The following is a 16,888-nucleotide window of genomic DNA, read 5'->3' as shown; positions in this document are numbered from 1 at the left end:
CAGGCAGCAGGCGATGTGCAAAACCACCTTGGCGATTGCTACAGGTGAAGCACGCTACAAAGGATTTCTAGAATAATGCTTGCAAATTTGATAAATGTTCGGTCACGACTTCTGCAGAAATGGATTCTGCAGTTTTTAAAGTTGCTTTGTTCTTCCTGCTGAACAATGTCTGTCATCAGGAAATTCTGCCAAATGTACGTGCTATTAAATTGGCTTGGAAACTAAATCTGCTTTACTGGCCATCACAACACAGAGTGGCAGTTATTGTATTTCTGTGGACGGAACCTCTTGTTTAAGTTTTACAGCATGCCAGTGTGCTGGAAGAAAGCCTGGTAAATCACTGACACCGCTAAAAGAGTTCATGCACTGGTACTGAGAGAACGGCTGTATCCTCTGGCTAATTCATTCCACTTATGCAAACAACATGCACAGACTAGGCCCTAGAGACCAATGGGAAATGCAATACAAATGCATCTATCTGTTTTAGTGGGGCTCTTACACAAAGGAGATTTATCTTTTCCAATAACACCAAAAGATGTCTCCCCCCCCGACAATACTATTAATCCACATCAAAATTAATCTTGTAGCATCCTTGCAACACTGTGCTTTCACACTAAGAATGTTCTCTGTGTGTGTGAGCACGTACACACACCCACACAGCAGGAACAATACTCATTTCAAACTCCACAAACTTGTATGCACATATAGGCACATTTATTTTAAATGTTCTCTTTGCCACAAGACTGCACACAGAGGAGCAAATAAATTTTTAGTTGAACTGTTGCGTGGACATGAATATCCAAGTTCAGTGACACTGAAACACATTCCTTTTATTTTTTTAAAAAAGAGAAACTTTCAATCTGGGAAGGAGAAGAAGGATGTGAAGGTGGGGAGTAGAAGGAAAAAAAATGGCCCTGGAAAAATGACACCCAAGCCTGCCCGCCCGCCCCCCTTTGGTCAAGTTCCTCTTTTTCCACATGGGCCTTGGATGGGTGCCTCCATCCCAGCACCACACAAGGCTTGGGTAACCAGCTTGCAGAATTAGTGGCAGCTCCCATTCACCTCACCCAGGTTGAGTTGGGGTTGGGGTAGTCCCACCAGAGGGTGACCAACCCACCCCCCCGGATCATCAGCCCAACTCCAGTTTTAGCCACAAACAGGTGGAAAAATGCCTCGCCTGGTCTTTAGAAAACTGCCAACTTCCTGGTTCTTGCTGCGGAATCCCTAAAATCATGCTAATCCCATATTCAGAATAGAGCTTCTTTTTCCAATTTTGTTTGGTGGCAGAAAGCAATGTCAAGTCACAGCTGACTTATGGCAAGCCCATTCAGCAGGGGTGTCCAACTCTGGCGCTTCAGATGTTCATGGACTATAATTCCCATCAGCCCCTGCTGGCATGGCCTATTGGGAAAGTAGTCCATGAACATCTGAAGCACCAGAGTTGGACACCCCTGCCATACAGTATTCAAGGCAAGAGACCAATGGAGATGGTTTTCCCACTGCCTGCCTCTGTGAGGTAACCCTGGACTTCCTTATTCTCGCATGCAATGACTAACCAAAACTGATTCTGCTTAGCTCCTGAGACTGGAATAGCTTGGGTTATCCAGGTCAAAGATCAACCTCGCTTACCAAGGGGCCAGAATATCCATGACAGAAAGCCACAAAAAGCAGTTAGGATTTCCTTTCAAAAGTAAGAAACTAACCATCTATTTTATTTATGGGGGTGCTACAGCACAAACATTAAACTAAGCTACAATCTGCAGTCTCACTACCCAACAGCTCCAGAAGAAAAAGAGGGGGAAACAAGAAGAAATAAAATTCAGCCAAAAGTCCTTCTCCTCGAACACTTCACATGTACTGAGGCGTTTTCGAAATCTTTTTCAAGAGAAGTAGACTGTCGAAATCATCCTTAGTGGAAATTTCTTTTGTCATTCATAATTTCTCAGATAAAACTGAGTATGGACATCTATAATTTCTTAAACAAAACTTTGTGAATATTCTAAAAATTTGAAAATCACGTTGTATTATTATAGTATGGAATTTATTGGTTATGAGTAAATGAGAATTGTCATTGGTGACATTACCATTGTGCTTTACATCATTACTCAATATGTTGGTGCATGAGTGTATTTACCTTCGCCTGCGTGCGATGCGTTTATTTGTTTGCATTTACTTACGTGGGACACTTCTGCTTATCTTGTCAGTTCTATGGTTCTACCATAAATATATTTGGGCAAAGTAATTCACGGAGTTGGATGAAGGGAGATTCTTTCCATGATCAAGGGCAGGGACAGAAAGTGAACAAGTGCTTGAATGTGTAGTTTACACACATAATGAGGTACATGATTAAGCACAGCATTTATATGAATTTCAGTGTTGATTCTTAGTAGCGTCTTCAATTTTTTTTTTACCCTGGGTCAGAAGACCTTCTGCAGTCTCATAATTATACTTAAATTTACTGTGCTGTTTCCTTTGTGATAAAATAATTGCTACACTGTGTTGTTGAAAGCTTTCACAGCCGGAATCACTAGGGTGTTGTGGGTTTTCCGGGTTGAACGGCCATGTTCCAGTAGCATTCTCCCCTGACGTTTCGCCTGCATCTGTGGCTGGCAACTTCAGTGGATCCTCTGGAACATGGCCATACAACCCAGAAAGCCCACAACACCCTAATTGCTACAGTGTCTGTAAAATTATCACACATTGTGTTGCTTCTTCAGCCTGGTTACAGAACACTGCATTCCTCGTTGGGAAAATAATTCAACAATGCATTTTGTAATAAATTGACTTCTGAGTAACCTTTTGTTGGAGAAGTTTCTGACTCCGAAACTGGCTCGCCTTTTTCCTCCCCGTTGGACTCGTCAACTTCAGCCACAGTTGTTAGTTCAGGTTCACTTTTGTAAAGTCTGTAATCTGGGCCCTGGAAGGCAAGACCATTGAACAAAAATCAGAGCAACCCCAACTTTTTCATTAGGTGTGTCACAATGCAACGAAAACATGGCTGCCCAGGGTAAGTGACAAAAAATGATGTTTTGAAACCACCGTTACTTAAAGACCCAGGAAAACTACATTTTGTGTGGATTGTGTTCTAGGCTGTCTTTCTTTTTCAAGCTACAGCTCTTTCGTAGCACCACATGCATTGTAGGCGCCATATAAATAACAACATTTTTTTTAAAAAAATTACTTCCAATGTGCTGTTTTCAAACAAAAGAGCAGTATAACATTAAACGTGGTTTTGAAAGAAAGATGAGAGTAATATTAAAGGCACTGAGATCTCCGTGCTCCAGTTTGAACCCAACACAAAATGTGAGTGGCCCGAGTCTTTGGGACATGTCCATATTTACAGAATGCTGATGAAAACACAAAAGCGGCAAATGCTAAAAAAGAAATGCAGCTGGGAACAACACAAATTAGTCTGTAAAAAAAAGGGAACACCACAATGTCAAAACAGCCAGATGACAAAATAAAATGGCCACTGAGAGGTGAGGGGGGCAGGGCAGTGGGAGAACGGAGGGGAAATGCCGGGTGAGCTGCGTGGCAGTGGTGGCCACTTACGCAATGAGCTCCGTTTCTTTGGTATGCTTGCACTTGGTGAGTCTTCCTCTCTTCAGGCAGATGTACTGGGCCCCTGCTATAACAGAGCAAGGAGCTGCTATCACTGGGCAGAGGGGGGATTATAGGAGGAGGCTCTGCAAAGTCATAGGACCGAGGGAGTGGAGGACGAGGTGGGACTACTTCCTCTTCCTAAAGATTGCAGAACAGTCACCTTATTTAGATGCGTTTCTCTGTCACAAAAGAGTTACATCACTTTTTTTCTTCCTTCCCCCAAATATTTCACAGTCCGGACAATCGAAGGGATACTGTTGTTCCCAAGAAGAACAGAAGGAAAAATCTCTTCTTTATCCCAACCCCACCCCCGCAAGATAGACCATTTCAAGGCTTTCCCCCCATCAAACATGCACTTAAGTTGCAGAAACTCCCTCCCCCAGCTTAGCATTATGTCAGCTTTTTTTTTTTTGTAAAACAGGACTCTTCCAGGGTAACGTTTGCAGCTTTTTCTGCATGTGTAGATGCATGGTTTGTTATGCATCAATTTCATATCCTTGATAGCCTGGATCTTGTCTAGACTTCCTGGAGTACGAGGAAGGGGATTTTTGCTGCCCCCGGGAGATGTCAACTCCCCCACTGGCTATTCCTGGGGTTCCCAGCCCCTCAGCCCCAGCCCATCAGGTGGAGCATTTCAGGGTGTGCTTTGGATTGCTGCAAGAAGACCAAATTGGCAAAAAACTGTCCCCCATCCTTTCACTCGCAGTGATCTAGGCTGGATCCAACCCTCTCTATTTGTCCAATATTTTTGTATAGGTTACAATATCTAACAGCTTTAATAAAAATAGAATTGTTATATAGTTCCTTTATGTATCAGTCCCAACACTAAACTGACAGCGTCTCTTAAGACCTGTTACTTATTGAGAAGACTATAGGCTCTGAGACGCTAAACATCCTCAATGCCGACTGATCTCACGCTGCAGTTATGGGTGTTCAGCTCCTACAGAGCCAGGAGCGTGCGCGTATGTAATGCAGAATTTTTTGACAGGTAAAATACATATGTGGTGGGAAGAAGACTCAAAGGCACACTCCGCATGGGCCCAAAACACTGGTGCGGGCCTGGTAAAAACACCCGTTGGGGGGAGAACTTTGCACAGCTGCTGCTTCTGAAACGAAACAACACCGTGCTTTCCTCCCCCAACTGGTGGGGAAATGGTGTTTTTGAAACTCGCTATATGAGCGAGTTTTTCTAAAAACACTGTTCTGCACCCGGTGCCAAGCAAACGGCACGGGGTGGGAGGTGCCGCTTTTAGGCGGGTCCTTTTTTCTTTTCAACTTACCTTCTCTCCACGTACAGCTCCGCAGGGACACGCCTCCTGCCCTCCGACCCCCAAGACATTGCCATGGCCACGGGGGCGTGTCCCCTCATCCCTGCGGAGCTGCGGAGGGAAGAGAAAGTACGTTTAAAAACAAAAAACTAGCCATGGCAGCTCTGGGGCCGCCCGCATGGAAGTGTGTGAACGGCTCCAGGGCTGTACCAGGGTCATTTACCCCAGTGTGCAGCCACTTCCCTGACCTGTGCAGAGTGGGCCAAAGTCTCCATTTGCTGGGGGAAACATGAAGTGGGACGAGAAACACAAACTGATAAGAAGACACAGCAGTGTCCGAACTGCATTGTCAGAGTTTCAAAAATAACTCAACAATGAAATATTAACTACAAACTTCATTTACAACCCATTCCCCCCCCAATGGGGCCTCAAAATGGCTCACAATATTCTCCCCACCTCAATTTTATCTTCACAACAATGCTGTGTGGTAGGACAGGGTGAGTTCGTGCTGCTGGACCAAGCCCCCCCCCCCCCCCACACACACTCTTGTGTGGCTGGGTGAGGATTCTGACAGAGGTCTCCCCCATTACAGCACCTTGGTATATGGATTTCAATAAGTTGAGCATGTTATCTAAAGAACGTTTGGTAGAAAACTGATGAACAGAAGGCTCCACTTTTAAAGCTCAGAAAGCAATTAAGGTTAAGAAAGTTAAAAAACAAACAAACCCTAAAATCATACCTCATTTTTATACTTAGACGAAAAAGCCTTTGACGCAACGGTGCCTATTTAAAACAAACACACAAAAACATTGTATAATGAGTCAAGGATTACAGTGTGCTGGTACTGATGTGTACCTTTGAATTGAACAAATCTGTCACTTTTTTTCTTGAGTCACTGTGAAACCTAACTGTTTTCCACCAAATGGGAGCATTTTATTCCTCGCGCAAGTTTCTTTTCCTTTGCAGCTTTTACGAGGAGAGCATGCGGATTTACCTGCCTCTGTGGTGCTGTTTCTCTGCTGCTTATGTTTACTCAAACCTTCCATGACGTCCTGAATCCGCCAGAGCTCCTTCTGAATTTGAGCGCGCTGTATGCCGGCTGACTCAGTCTATTGGAGAGAAATGGTAGGGTTGAGGCCGTTTGCCTAAGAACACATCCAAGGATAAAAGGGTTCACTGTCTAAGCATAGTTTTCTGTTTTGAATCTGCTGACACTCGCTTGGATTTTTAAAAGGAGGCTCGTGGGCCAGAATCTCACCTAGGCTACAGGTCAGCCTGATTGCCCTAACCTTGATTTGATCTGAGACCTGTTTAGGGATGGAGACAAGTGGCACGTATGAAGGTATGAACACATGAAACTGCCTTCTATTCAATCAAACCAATGGTCCATCAAAATCAGGGTTGTCTACTCTAAGGCCAGGGGCTCTCCAAGATAGACTGAGACCTTTCACATCTGATCCCGTTCTGCGGGGCCTGCAAAACAGAGATGTTTCACCAGGTCTTTGGCTGAGGCAGGCCTGAGTCCATTCCACCTGATGGCCTCCCAACCTTCTGCTCCTGCCTTCCCAAGGGTCCATACCTGGAGGTAAATGGGACGGCGCTGATAATGTATTATAGGCTTGGTAAGCGTCCTTATGGGCATTGAGGTTACACCATCATTAGTATTTATAGGGTTTTACAGATTATGAATGTATTGTGATAATTTATTGATTTTATGACTGTTCTAATCATGGATGTGGGCTGCCTTGAGCCAGGCCTTGAAAACAAAATAAATCTCCTATGACCGAGTCCCTCTGGTTGGGGATTGAATCTGGGTTCTTCCACATGCCAAGCAGATATTCTGCCACTGAGGCATGGTCCCTCCCCATGGGGAACGATAATAACAGAACGAATTGGACCACACGTTGGCTTCAAAGGTTCAGGTACCATGGAGTGCTTAAAATATTCCAATGGCAAAATTGGGCTCATTAAAATTAAGTACATTTTGAGGATACTTTCCCTATAAGCTACTTAAAAAAAACTAATTAAACTTGGTTCATACAGCAGGAAGACAAGAATGAAAAGGGTGAACTCCAAAGAGTTTCTGAAAGTCTGCACCAGCAACAACTTTGAAAATTTGCTCCTCAAACTCTTTAAATGTCTTCAGATGATTCTGAAGGCAAGAGTGGTGCAACCAACCTGTGTCATGTGGAATGACAACGGGATGACACACCATGAAAATCAGGTCTCCGCCAGACACATTATCGTTAATTTCAGGGCATGAGATCTCCTCAGGTAGACAGTGACATTGTCAACTAAGCATTCTGTTCATTCCAAGGAGTCAAACAGCAGATACCGCCATTAACTTTACACCATTTGAGATATTTATTTACCCTCCCCTTGCCCCGCCAAAAGAAAAAAGAGAGAACGATCTTCTCAGATCTCATCTATAAACTGCCCCCCAGCAGAAATGGGCTTGTTTCATTTCGGCATCTGGCGCATGTTGATGATGTCATATGAAGACGAAGTTCTGGCCGCACCTGAACTTCCCCCAGCCGCTCCAGTTGGTCCTGCATGTGGTTCTTTGTGACTGTTACATCATATTCTAATTTGTCGTACTCTCGCCAAGCTCTCTCAAGCTCCTAGGATACAAAAAACACCCCAGGAACATGAATCAGATTTGACGGTTTATCGCTGCTGGCAAATTTATATGTTATAAATGTGTGATCATGCACTAAAAACAATAAAACTTGACCCATGGCTGAAAATGGTGGCATTCAGAAGATGCGAGTGAGCAGGGAAGTCCAGTGTGGTGTAGTGGTTAAGAGCAGGTGGATTCTAATCTGGAGAACCAGGTTTGATTCCCCACTCCTGCACCTGACTGGTAGAGGCTTATCTGGTGAACTGGGTTTGTTTCCCCACTCCGATATTCCTGCTAGGTGACCTTGGGCTAGTCATAATTCTTCAGAATACTCTCAGCCCCACCTACCTCACAGGGTTTCTGTTGGGAGGGAAAGGAGCTTGTAAACCACCTTGAATCTTCTTACAGGAGAGAAAGGTGGGGTATAAATCCGACCTCCTCCTCCTCTTCCATGGGCCTAGATGCTCCTCTTTTCCCCTCCTGGTCCAGTTCAAGATTGGAAGTTTTTTGGTTCATAAACAAGAATTTGTTTCGACTGTGTATTCTTAACGAATTGCTGTTTCTTTTTTACAGAATTCAAGGATTCCATGGCAGTGCCAGATTAAGCTAGTGTGGGTCTGTAGTATATGTTGTAATGGGGATCTTATCACACTCGTCACAGTGATGCAGGCGCACCCTCCAATGTTGTAGGAGCACACACTTCAGTTGCTTGGGAGGATGGGAGATCGCACAAAGTATACCAAGCCAACACATGCAGAACCCACAACACACACTATATAGCGTGCAGCTCCCCTGTCATGTAAACAACAGCATTTTCAGATAGCGAGAAGGTCTATTTACTGGATATATTTGCCATGAGATTCACAGCCTATCTCACAAGAAAACAATGGAGAACACCACACCACACTTGTTCTTCAGGTGTGGAATAAAAAAAGGAAGACCCTGTGTACATACAAATCTACCCATGCCTAAGGACCCACACCATCTTGTGATGTCCAACCTCAGCAACTTCTGGAAAGCCAGAGTTTCAAGCAGCAGTCAATTACACTCTGGCTTCCTAAACCAAAAGCACTTGCACAAGCATTTACTAATACACTTTCAATCCACTTTTGATAAACTTCGGCACTTGTCTGCAAGTGGATTTTGCCATTTCCCACGTAGATCAAACTGCTGCTAAGCCAAGGCTGGGGGGCGTATTGACAACATGTGGATGGCAATGGAGGAGACTCCAGCAACAGTTAATGGTCTGAGTTATACCTTGGCTGGTAATTCAGTGATTTCTCTGGAAAGAATGTACAGAAAGATTTAGTGGGGCTGCATTTACATGCTATGGCAGTTATGAGGAGGCCACTCAGGCTTAAGACGTGAATTTGGGGGCATTTTAAGAACTTTCTATTCCCAACTGAGGTTCTCTGGGCCGTCTTGGGACACCTCCAGAGTCTTACTCCATGTTTCCCCGCCCTCTGAATCGCAATGGGTGACAAACATGGGTTGTGGCCTTCTCTGTCATGGCCCCAAGATCACGGAATTTGCACCCTACAAATTATTCTCGTGTCGCTATTGACGTTGAGGTGACCACTGAAGATGGTTTTCTTTCCAAGGGCTGAATGTCCCGTTACTTTTCATTGGTTGGATTTATTTGAACTCATGTGTAGATTTTTGACAGGGATGTTCTGGTTATAGAATCATAGAGTTGGAAGAGACCCCGAGGGTCATCGCATCCAACCCCCTGCAATGCAGGAACATACAATCAAAACGCCACCCAGCCTCTGTTTATGACTTTCTTAATAATATGACTTCCTTAATATTTGTCGTCGGCTTCTACATAGGTCCATTGGACGGAAAGTAGATAGAGGTATTTTTGAAGGAAAGAAGGCACAATATTGTGCATCTCGATGGCTCTTGTGGACTATTTTTTATAAAATAGATAAAGACATACTCATTCCACTGTACTGGAGAAGCCCCTTTCCCCCCTCTTAGGGGCAAATGATAGGAAAACTCAAGACCCATTAAGATTTGCTTGGCTGTAATATAGAACAAACCTGTTGACGGACAATAAAAAAAGGTTCTTCTTCAAAGAACCACCACCACACACAGCACTGAGCTTTACCAGTGAAAGAAACATTACATTACTTACTGCAGTCGCTCGAGACACTTCCCGACAAGTGCTAAGGAGTCCATTCTGTAAATCATCCCTCTGCAAGATGACATTTTGTATGGCGGCCGGGTTTTCTGCATTCATTTCTATCTCTTGACTGGCTGATAGCAAAGCTTGCTCAAGCGTGTACTGTGGAAATAAAAAGAGTAATTTTTAATGTTCTGCACCACTGGACTGATTTCCTTTTTTTACTTCACTTATCAGTGCTCTGATAATGAGTGTGCCCAAAAATCATTTTTGGGGAGGGTGGGGTGGGGGGGATAATAAATATCATTGTCCTACTTTTTCCTTGTGCAGCTGCTGGAGCTTCTCTTCCAGGGCTTGCACCACTTTGTCTTGTTCGCATAACCGGCTGAGTTTCGCCTAGCGCAGAGGAGGAGAGGGGGACAGTTGAGTGCCACGAGCAATGTTGTGGGTTGCCAGTGGGCGCATGGCTCACGTGGGGAAAAAATAGGTTTGGGGAGATGGTAAAATAAAACGCTGGCAGCAGATTGTAACGGCGGTAACAAATTGCCTGCTCAGTTGGGTGCGAGTGTCAGAGCAGAACAGAAACAGAAGAACAGCAAGAAGACCAACATAAGAACATAAGAACTAGCCTGCTGGATCAGACCAGAGTCCATCTAGTCCAGCACTCTGCTACTCGCAGTGGCCCACCAGGTGCCTTTGGGAGCTCACATGCAGGAGGTGAAAGCAATGGCCTTCTGCTGCTGCTGCTGCTCCTGAGCACCTGGTCTGCTCAGGCATTTGCAATCTCAGATCAAGGAGGATCAAGATTGGTAGCCATAGATTGACTTCTCCATAAATCTGTCCAAGCCCCTTTTAAAGCTATCCATGTTAGTGGCCATCACCACCTCCTGTGGCAGCATGTTCCAAACACCAATCACAGGGAGATGATGAAGAAGTAGTGTTGGATTTATATCCCCCTTTCTCTCCTGTAGGAGACTCAAAGGGGCTTACAATCTCCTTGCCCTTCCCCCCTCACAACAAACACCCTGTGAGGTGGGTGGGGCTGGGAGAGCTCAGAAGAACTGTGACTAGCCCAAGGTCGCCCAGTTGGCGTGTGTTGGAGTGCACAGGCTAATCTGAAGTCCCCAGATAAGCCTCCACAACTCAGATGGCAGAGTGGGGAATCAAACCCAGTTCCTCCAAATTAGAGTACACCTCTTAACCACTACGCCACTGCTGCTCCTGAAGGGAGCTTCGGCTTTCTATCCTACAAATCTTGGGGTTTTTTAGGTGCTAATGGATTCTAGAATCTTGCTCTTCTACTGTAGATCAACACGACTACCCACCTGAAACTACCTACATAGAAGACTCATCTATATGATCCAATGAGATCAGAGTCTGCCCCATCCCAAGGCAGGGCATGCTACACACATTCAATGCAGAATCTGTCATGTGGGTGAAGGCAGGGGGCAGCTACAGCACACACAGAGCTCCTCGTGTATACATCAATGCTTAGCTTAGGGAAGGGGTGTCCAACTCTGGCGCTTCAGATGTTCATGGACTACAATTCCCATCAGCAGGGGCTGATGGGAATTGTAGTTCATTAACATCTGAAGCGCCACCCCTGGCTTAGGGTCACTGACCAAACTGCACAAATGGCAAACCTCCTGATGTACAAGGTGCCAATGGGTGTTTATTTTGCAGCACTGAGCCAGCCGACACATGAACTGCAAGGAAATATTTGACTCTGATGAAACATTTGGTTGTGAGTCTTCACAGCATCAATATGTTGGCTTAAAGTGTGCCCCCCTTTATTTCTTTCTGCTATATAGGGGTCCTTAACATCATCGGGACCCACTGTCTTCCCCCCCTCGTCTCTGGGAGAGTTTTAGGTTTTAAGTAAGGGTTTCGTGGGGTGCCTGTACTAAGAAATAACTGCTGTTTTAAATGAGATTTCATAGTGATGGAGCGTAGATATTAATTATAATTTTGATTTGCTCCCCTAGCTAATATATTATGATGTTTTATGTATGATGTTTTATGTTGTACACTGCCCAGAGCCCCTTCGGGATGGGGCGGTAGATTAAGTTAAATAAATAATAATAATAAATAATAAATTTGCAATGGGTGATTTTGAAAGTCAAGTGTATGGGTTGCTTTGTCTAGTTTAGACTGTGTTCCTTTGGGTCTCTTTGTGGTGTGCAACACCATTCTTGAAGACTTGGGAGAGGAGGACCTGAACACGGAGGATATCTCGGGGGGGAAAAAACCTAATGCAAAAAATCTGTCTTCCTACCATGCTAAATTTTGTATGCTGCTAGTATATAATGTATTTATTTATATATTAAATTTGTTAAACCGCCCACTCCCGAAGGGCTACAAGATGGTGAACCCCCCCCACCACAATTATTTTGCTTTTACATGGCGCTCATAGTGGCTTCTTGCCAAGGTCGTCGATAAGCTCCAACCTAGCTTAGCAATTATACAACACCAGATCCTCCCAGACCATTTACTCAAAACAAGACAATTGTGTAAAACTGAGTTTCAGAATAATTCCTCTTGGTGTATCGGGCTTTTGAGGCAACGTCGACGTTTCTGAGCTTGCAGAGGGGGCTATGGGGATTGCGCTACGTTTGTTCGGTAGCCTTTCCAACACAGAGCGTTCTCAACCGTTTTCGGAAAGTCAGAGAAGGAGTTTAAAATCCAGATGGCACTGTCCTGCTTTTACGTTGGCAAAACATGCCCACTGAAACAAGAACAGCCATTATCAATTTGGCACGCGGCCAGCTCACATTACTTACATCGATATCCAGATCTTCCGATCTGTATTTGTACAGAGTACTCCGACATTCATCTTGTGACAGCTATAATAAGGAAAAACACAACCATCAAACAACTTCCCCGGAATCACGCAGAACACTGTACATCCTAAAGTTAACATTTAATTAAGCATAAATTACTTCCAATTGAATGTTAAGCACATAATAGGCCTGAGTACGTTTAATCAACACGCACCACATCAATCCTGCTTCCTAATGGAATGCCAACGATGAATGTCAGAAGGGGGGAAGAGCACAGAAGGGCGGGGGGGGGGGGTCTGTATTCCTTGGTACTGAAATTTAGCCAAAGCTGAGACTGGGATTACTTTCCATTTGAGATGTTCAAGACATTTCCTCTAAATGGATTCTTGAATTTTGACAACAGTCCAATCAGACTATCAAGACATCCCATTAAAGAATTGGATAAAAAGACAGGATGCTCATCCAACTTTCTTCATATCATGCAATTAAAGGACAATGAACAAATTCCCAAGTGAGAATTCTCAGCGTGGAACTCCGTTCTGTTTTTATCTAATCTATGCCCCCGAAAACCAAAACCTGACCTTCCAGTTGAGGCTCACAATACGGAAAACCACAAACGCACACTCCTGCGGCATGCAAGTTTGGTTAATTCGCTACAGCTCTCTCAGCTTAAAAGGTTTCGTAACACAATGGTTACAGCTGTGCATTACAGATTCCTTTATCCAAACAGTCCGGATGATACACAGCAAGCCCGCGTGGGCAGAAATTTGGGTAAAGGGAAAGCGATAGTCATACAGGGTTATGCTGATGAGAGGCTGTAGGAAGGAAACCAGGTAATTCAAACAGTGGATGATTAAAGGTTATTTCCCCCCCAGGCTGGAAAAACCACGCAGGTACCTAAAAGCTAGGCACTTGGCATTCCTTGATCGTTAAGTATACGCCCCCACTGTTAACTGTAGTCATTAACTGCTTCTCTATCCAGGTTAGAGCTGCCATTTTATTGAGAAATTTCATGTCAATGTCAACGTAGTCTTGAAGACAAGGAAATACCAATACATTAATTAATTTTGCCGCCATCTGCTTTTATTTTATTGGCAAGGCGCTTTTTAAAAATTCCGATTGGACATGTGTGGATGCCCGTTTGAGCTTACTTATCTCGTTTTGTCCTAAAGAATCAGACATCAGCCCCTTACGACACGCTCGGACCCTTGCAACACGCTTCCTCCCCCCCCCCCACACATGATCTCTTAAGCATGGTCAGGGGATCAAGAGCATGCTGCAGAATTGTACACCCTTCTGCTCTCCCCTGGCTCGCTTGAATTGTGATGAGCAAGATTCGAGTCCAGTCACGTCTGAAAGACCGACAAGATTTCCAGGATATGAGCTTTGCAGAGTAAAAATTTCTACCCTGGAAATCTCACTGGTCTTTAAGGTGCTGCTGGACTTGAATCTTGCTCTCTACTGTGGACCAACACGGCTACCTGCCTGAAACTTTAACCATGATGTAGTATAAAGGCTCAAAATGATTGCCTTGGTAACCTAATTGTGAAAAGTAACAACAAAAACCCAGGATTTGCAAGTCTTAGCTGTGACAGAATGCACTGAGCATCAGTTACAATCAGAGTCAACGAAGATGCAACACTACACCACGGTGAAAGCAGACACAAGGTGAAGAGGGGTAGGGAAGAAAAAAGGGCAAGACCATGGCATGCTCCTATTCCCCTAACCATGGTTAGGAAATTGGGACCGTTGCATCTGCACTGGCTATGGATACAAGCATTTAACACTTCATCAGCATTAAGGTATACTTAAGGTATACTGCGCCCCTCCCCACCTTTGAATGCATGCACAGAGTTAGATTGTAAAAAAAAAAAACTCCTCTCTGCTTTTAAGAGAGGATGGCCGTCGGAGGATGAGGCAGGGTTAGCCACACAAGCATTCCAACCACAGAATCCGATCTCCAGAAGACCTTTTGCAACGTGTCTCGTTTCAAGGCGTAGCCTCATGCAAATGCACCGGGTGACGATCTGACAGTGTGCGCAGTGTCTCAAAGCCACATTAAGCCACCTTTCGTTGAAATGAACGTTGAATGGAAAATGAATACCAGAGGGTGAAAAAGCCACAGCACCTTTGCACGTCATGAAGGTCACACTTTTGTTAAAAAAATTTTTTGGTAGGGTCTAGGGCAGGGGTAGGGAACCTGCGGCTCTCCAGATGTTCACGAACTACAATTCCCATCAGCCCTTACCAGCATGGCCAATTGGCCATGCTGATAGAGGCTGATGGGAATTGTAGTTCCTGAACATCTGGAGAGCCGCAGGTTCCCTACCCCTGGTCTAGGGAGTCTGATACCTAGCTGGGCTCGCTCGTTTTTTTTTTTAAACCCCTACTTGGAATCATTATTACAGATTCCATCTCGACAGGAGAAAAAACTGAAGAATGGAAATATCTTTTTTTTTAATAAAAGGAAAATATGTATGCTCAAACATGGCCAACGTAAACCTGACCCAGGTCAGAACAGGAAATAGACAAGCAATGCATTTATGTTCAATCGCTGCAATGTGACTGCATATGTCAGGGGTCCTGACCTTTTTGAGCCCGAGGGCGCTTTTGGAATTCTGATATGAGGGGTGGGCACAGTCACAAGATGGTTGCCACAGGAGGTGGAGCCAGCCACAACATGGTTGCCACAGTGAAGATTCTTGTGCTGAAATGGCAATTGCTGCCAAAGGCCCCCCCCCCCCCCAATCTGTATAGCTAATCAAATCTCCAGTGGCCAATCAAAAGCTCTGCTGGGTAATAACCCCATCTGGCTCCAGCCACTAAAATGTTTTTGGTGGCTATCAGAAAAGGTGTCAGCAGATAGCATGGCAACCATGGTATCACTCTGGGGACCACTGGTGCACATTCTCAAGGATACTTAAGTGTTCAAGCTTTTAATGGGAATTGAACATCTCCCCATCTGGCTTGCTTGTTAAGTCTATAGTCCTTTCCCCTACCCAGCATGCTACTGATTGCCCCCTGCCTTCCTTAGATGATAGATGAGATGGGTCTTTAAAAACGACTGCAAGTTTTTAAATAAGTGATATGCCCTGCCCAACCTTCTCTTCAATGGCATGGCTCCAAATAGGATGATGCTACATACTTATGATTATAGAAGCTATCATTTAAAACTGAGAAGGTGTCTGGGGTTATATAATGTTACTATTTTCTTCAACTCCATGGACTGAAAAAAGCAATGCGTACACAGAAGGTTGTATAGATGCCAACAGTTAATCAAAGATCTGAGGGCCCATCATCTATCTTGGTAGTATTCAAATTGTGTTCTGGGGCAAGGCCTGGGGATTCTTGGAAGGTTACCAGGGATGCTTCAAATGCAAGATCAATAATGGCAGACAAGGTTGCCTAAATTTGTCCTCAACAGCTGGCCTATCTCAGATTTTTCTTCTCACGTGCAGCAGCATGTTTCAGGATGTACTCACGCATAATTGAAAGCATGTCTAAAATAGAAAAGACCCAACAAGGCCCAGCCAGTTTGCCCTCACAAGATGCCTCAGAATCCTTTGTGACAAGCAGGGAGTGCCTGAAGATGGAAAACCGAGAGCCATTAATCTATTTTAGTAAAAAGACCGCAACGTCTCCTCACCATATGGTCTACTGATACAGGATACAAACCCTCTAGGCACCTTTAGATGATAAATCAGCGCTACTATTAGACCTTCATCAACTGGCCAACCATCTGAAAGTCTAACCGGCAGTTCATTAAAAACCATCATGGTTGACTGAAGGAAAAAAAAAAGGAGACATGTTGGATCTTGACCAAAAGACAGGGGTAAACGTTTCCATTCTCTTAACCCCAAAAGCTGTAGTTATTGGGGTTACCCAGACTTGAGCTGTAATCCAATGGCCTCCATTTCTGGCGGTAAGGAGGTTTTGCTTACACAAGTTTCTCTCAGGTGCTCCAGAAGCACAATTTTAGCCAATATGATGTTTGGTGCATACTGAACTTGAGAACTATAATTGCATAAAGGTACCTGAATGGATCTTTGTACCCAAAGCACACATTTCCAAGACAGGTAAGAGGTTACAGATAGTCATAATGGTCCAAACAAAAATCAAGCAAGAAAAGCCATGCAATATTGCTTATCAAGAAAAACGAAAAATATCTAAAGAGTGAATTCATCAGAACTCTTTATCCGGGTTGATGTTCAATCAAGAAGAAGAGGAGGAGGAGGAGGAGGAGTACTTTAGATTTATACCTTGCTTTCCTCAACCATAAGGAGACTCAAGATGGCCTACAAGCTCCTTTCCCTTCCTCTCTCCACAACAGGTACCTTGTGGGCCAGGTGGGGCAGAGAGATTTGTGAGAAAATTGTGACTGGCTCAAGGTTACCTAGCTTCATGTAAAGGAGGGGGAATCAAACCTAGTTCTCCTGAATAGAGTCCACCTGCTCTTAACCGCTATGCCATGCTGGCTCTCAAATGGGAGGAC

General features: G+C 44.4%; 1 protein-coding gene across 17 annotated transcripts in view; it reads right to left on the bottom strand.

Moving 5' to 3' along the window:
* Positions 1-16,888, bottom strand: part of PLEKHA5 (pleckstrin homology domain containing A5) — a 271,127-nt gene that overhangs the window by 12,821 nt on the left and 241,418 nt on the right. For 8 of the 17 annotated variants that reach the window (XM_048502400.1, XM_048502402.1, XM_048502403.1 and 5 more), the window contains 8 exons: positions 12,397-12,459; positions 9,932-10,012; positions 9,629-9,778; positions 7,391-7,492; positions 5,866-5,980; positions 5,611-5,654; positions 3,553-3,741; positions 2,797-2,917 (listed from right to left, as the gene is read on the bottom strand). In XM_048502400.1, the coding sequence (XP_048358357.1) occupies positions 2,797-2,917; positions 3,553-3,741; positions 5,611-5,654; positions 5,866-5,980; positions 7,391-7,492; positions 9,629-9,778; positions 9,932-10,012; positions 12,397-12,459 (865 nt within the window). Of the gene's footprint in view, positions 1-2,796; positions 2,918-3,552; positions 3,742-5,610; positions 5,655-5,865; positions 5,981-7,390; positions 7,493-9,628; positions 9,779-9,931; positions 10,013-12,396; positions 12,460-16,888 lie in introns of those variants that run through there. The other 9 variants (XM_048502404.1, XM_048502411.1, XM_048502414.1 and 6 more) reach the window with 3 other exon arrangements.

This window comes from Sphaerodactylus townsendi, linkage group LG06 (genome assembly GCF_021028975.2).
Source record: "Sphaerodactylus townsendi isolate TG3544 linkage group LG06, MPM_Stown_v2.3, whole genome shotgun sequence".
NCBI lineage: Eukaryota > Metazoa > Chordata > Lepidosauria > Squamata > Sphaerodactylidae > Sphaerodactylus > Sphaerodactylus townsendi.
The sequence above is the reverse complement of the archived record's forward strand: the minus strand, read 5'-3'. Positions and strand labels throughout refer to the sequence as shown.